The following is a 4,046-nucleotide window of genomic DNA, read 5'->3' as shown; positions in this document are numbered from 1 at the left end:
ATTTACTTGTAAATCGTATAAGAGAGAATTGCAGTCATAATAGTACAATAAAATAAAAGACAAATACGTAGACATAGTTGGTTGAATCGAGCACCCTTCCATTACTAAAAAATCTGAGTTGAGTGGCATATATTGTTTATCACCTAAATTAATTAAAAAGAAGTAAACTAAAAAATGCCTACAATTTTATCATCAACGTTCAAATCATGCAAGTATACAAATTGCATTGACAAACTTATGAAAAACAAAGCTTCCTTTTGCATGCCTCAAGAGGAAGTGGTGGAATAATGGAGGAAGATTTCAAGTCTCTGACAAGCTCTTCAATCAACTCTCTGCACACATGATCTTGCACCTCTAACCCTATTCTCCCAATTTCCCTCTTTTCACCCCATGCTATATCATTGCACACTTCTTCTACGCTCTCAACCATAGCTCTGCTGCTCCAAGGCGGTGATGATGCTGCTGCCGCCGCCCGACGCCTCATCTCAAGTGATGATTCAATGATTGTGGATTTGGTCACTAGTCTTGCTATGGCTATGGCTTCCTCATCCTCTCCAGCCTTCTTTGTTGCTGTCGGCTTCCGATGTTGTGGAACCTGCACCTCTCCTGCAAGACAAACATCAATTTCATCATATTTTATTGCTCCCTCTGTCCCATGTTACTCGTATTTTTTCCATTTCGCCTCGTTCCAAACTACTTACACTATTCTATTTTAAGTAAGAATTGAGATATTTAATTAATATATTAAAGTTAATTGAGTGTTCCCTTATTAAATGATCTCTTGTTACATTTAAAATATTAATTTAATTACACTAAAAAATCAATTCGAAATTTACGACCTAAAATGAAAAGTTTGAGTAAAATAGGAAGAAACATTTTTTTTTTCATTTATAGGACTAAAATATCCACCGGCCCATGAAGGGTATGTTCATATGTTTCTACATTCTAAGTAAATATTATTCATGTATCCAAAGATATGGAGTGTTAGATATCATAATAGGTACGTACTCGTTGTACACAATTAAATAAATCACATATTGCATTTTTGTGTGCGTGTGTATACATTTTTTGGACTATTTAAATTAGAATAATTATGTCGATTCAGGAACTTAGGTCGTCACTAACTTAACGCAAAACATATTCTCCCCGTACATGATGAATAAATTAAATAATATTTGAGCAATATTAATTATCAAATATCGTAATAATGTACTAAGATATTCCAACGATGGTAGTTAGGAGTACTATTTTTACCAGCTTTAAGAACTAATGGTTATTACGTTATAGATGTTGGCAATATGGAATCCAACACTATATTTTGCCTTTGATATTTTATTCTCTACATTTATGTATGATATAAAATGAGTATCATCTCCGTGATTGCACTAATCACGTGAAATGATGAATTAAAGAAGTAACCGTTGCATAAATTATGGAGTGGACAGAAGTGTGAAATAGATGAAAGTGGAGGTGTGGACCCAAAAATTATGTATATAAGAAACCAGTCATTAAAAGCAAAAGTTCTAATCAACAATGATGTAACTTCTTTTCTTTACTGTTGGAACTGCACCCACACTTACTCATTCTGTTTTTACTTTATTTTCCATTATTCACTTTTAATCTCCTTTGACAGACTGCCTCATGACCAGTGTTATTTGCGATTACATTCCCTCCGTCCCAACATAAGTGAGCATAAACTTTTCGGCACGGAATTTAAAGAAATGGGGTTTTGTTAATAAAGTGAAAACTGAATAAAGTAAGAGAGTTAATAAAGTAGAGAGAAAAAGTAAGAGAAAGAATTCTCAAAAAGGAAATGACTCACTTATCTTATGACGTCCCAAAAAGAAATGTGAGTCGTTTATCTTAGGACGGAGGGAGTATATAATTATGTATATTGTTTTAACTGAAGGGATATCGGTTTATAATATGCAAATGTGAGATGAGATTTTAAACAAGAGCCTTTCAAATAGTGCAGGAGAACATAAAAATAAAACTTATGATGCAATGATGTAAATAGACCTCCTAATTATATCATAGTGCAGTATTAATATGGTTCTAATTTCTTACCAATAATTTGATTATTTGGTAGTAGTAATTTTTAGTGTGAGAGGTCGAGTTTTTATGTTATGATGAAATATTGCACGCCTTCAAGATAACAATAGATTTATCCTCTGGTAAAGCTTAAAGCCCAAGTATCATTGAAGTATTTAATCCCCATCGAAAAAAGAAAGGAAACAATTATAATATTTGATGCTACTAATTATAAATATTTATATAATTGTTTGTTCTTATAATTTAGTCACATAGTTCCCCCCTATTCGACTTACATATAGTCCATATTCTCATTACGTACCAATATCTCTGTATGTGGACTGTATGTATAATACTTCCCTCTGTCCCTCAATCCATATTTTAGTTTTTCATTTTTGTGTATCCCATTTTTAATAGTGAGTCTAACATTCCACTAACTCATATTCTACTAACTTTTTCAATCCACTTTCTATTATATTTTGTAAAACCCGCATTAGATCAAAGTGGGACACATATTGGGGAGGAGGAGTATATTATTATCAACATTTGCCTTATAGGATTGGTTTCTCAAGTCAGAGCATGGGTGTTCTACTTTGTACGTTACAAGATTATTCTGTTTATATTTAAATTGTTTTCTTCAACATCTATAAAACAAGGAAAAAAAACATATAAGAATGACAATTTTGAATAGTGCATGTTACATAATATTCCCTATATTTTTATATCGTTTCATGATTTCTTTTATGAATTTACATGCATGGCTTATAATTATATGTAATTTTATTCAGGACACATGAATGACTAACGATAATAGTACATATCATTCAATTTTTGGTTATACGCTGGACTCGAATAATCATGTTTTATTACGTCATATTATATGTATGTTAATTCAATCATTTAATATATGGAGTAAATCAAATCTTGTGTTTTGGATACACCAAAATTTTCTCCTTAATAATAAATTAATTGTATTGTTAATCTGAAGAGCAGCGTAAAAAGAGTTGAGATAATTTATACAAGAATTATTGTCTTAAAAGTAGTGAAGAAAAAGAGACTAACCACCTGTGGTGAGGGGCGAACAAGTTAACTCATCTGCCGGCTTCTCATCCGTACACATTTTGGTGCCACCATTCGCCGTCTGCACCGCCTTGATGATCCTCTTCAGCTCCTCCAAATCTTGGTTGCATTTCTCCAGAGCTTCCATCAGCCGCTGCCGTTTACTAGAATCCTCCTCCACTCCCATGAGCCTCGCCATCTCTACTCGTCGGATCTCTGGTGGAAGCGTCGGGCTCCTCACCACTTTAACTTCTCCCTCTGAATTAGTTGCTGCTGCTGCTTTCTTCTTCTCTTGCTTTTTACCTGAAAAATTCAATCTCCATATATTGTATTGTATTGTATTGTGTTGTGAAGAATCAAATTACTAAATGAATGTCCAACTCTAACCAAATGTGAGGCGTCTGTTGGAATTTTGATACTTGGAGAAGAGGCGAATGACGCCTGACATGCACCCGATGGCTTTTGCATGCCGAGTTTCTTGTCCACCAGATGCTGAGAGTGAACTCTCTTGTCTCTTGAGCATTTTTGGCTATTTTTTTCCTAGAGAGTTAGATGTTAGTAGATCTTACTTAGCTTTGGCTTTTACAGCATTCACATGAAGAAGGTGAGCCATCATTTATTTTAATGTTAACGTTGGTTGAGCGATCGAATGTATTTTCCTTTTCTTCCTCTACAAAAGGATAAAAGAGAAACACACATATCTCCCTAACATTTTATTTAAGCACCTACCTTCTTCCACTCATACTAACTTTGCTACTTTTGCCTAATATTGAAATTAACTAATCACTTTGACACTCCCAAGAATAGTAATTTCTTTTCATAAACATTTTACAACTCATCCTTACTGATTTATTCCGTGGAAGTAGTTTTTGTAATTAAATAGATTCGGTGAAGAATTTATTTAATATCTAAATATATTAAGTAAATGAATAATATTTAAATACATACACGGAATT

The 4,046-nt window shown here is 33.3% G+C and overlaps 1 protein-coding gene across 2 annotated transcripts; it reads right to left on the bottom strand.

Annotated features, from left to right (window-relative positions):
* Positions 1-204: 204 nt before the first annotated feature.
* Positions 205-3,839, bottom strand: LOC121747118. Of its 2 annotated transcripts, none has more exons than XM_042141107.1 (3): positions 3,478-3,839; positions 3,094-3,393; positions 205-606 (listed from the first exon to the last, which is right to left on the bottom strand). In XM_042141107.1, the coding sequence occupies exons 1-3, from the start codon at positions 3,611-3,613 to the stop codon at positions 236-238; spliced, it is 807 nt and encodes a 268-aa protein (XP_041997041.1). In that variant the 5' UTR covers positions 3,614-3,839; the 3' UTR covers positions 205-235. The 2 variants fall into 2 exon arrangements, with proteins under 2 accessions (XP_041997041.1, XP_041997042.1); XM_042141108.1 differs by having other exon boundaries at positions 3,097-3,393.
* Positions 3,840-4,046: the final 207 nt, after the last annotated feature.

This window comes from Salvia splendens, chromosome 9 (genome assembly GCF_004379255.2).
Source record: "Salvia splendens isolate huo1 chromosome 9, SspV2, whole genome shotgun sequence".
NCBI lineage: Eukaryota > Viridiplantae > Streptophyta > Magnoliopsida > Lamiales > Lamiaceae > Salvia > Salvia splendens.
The sequence above is the reverse complement of the archived record's forward strand: the minus strand, read 5'-3'. Positions and strand labels throughout refer to the sequence as shown.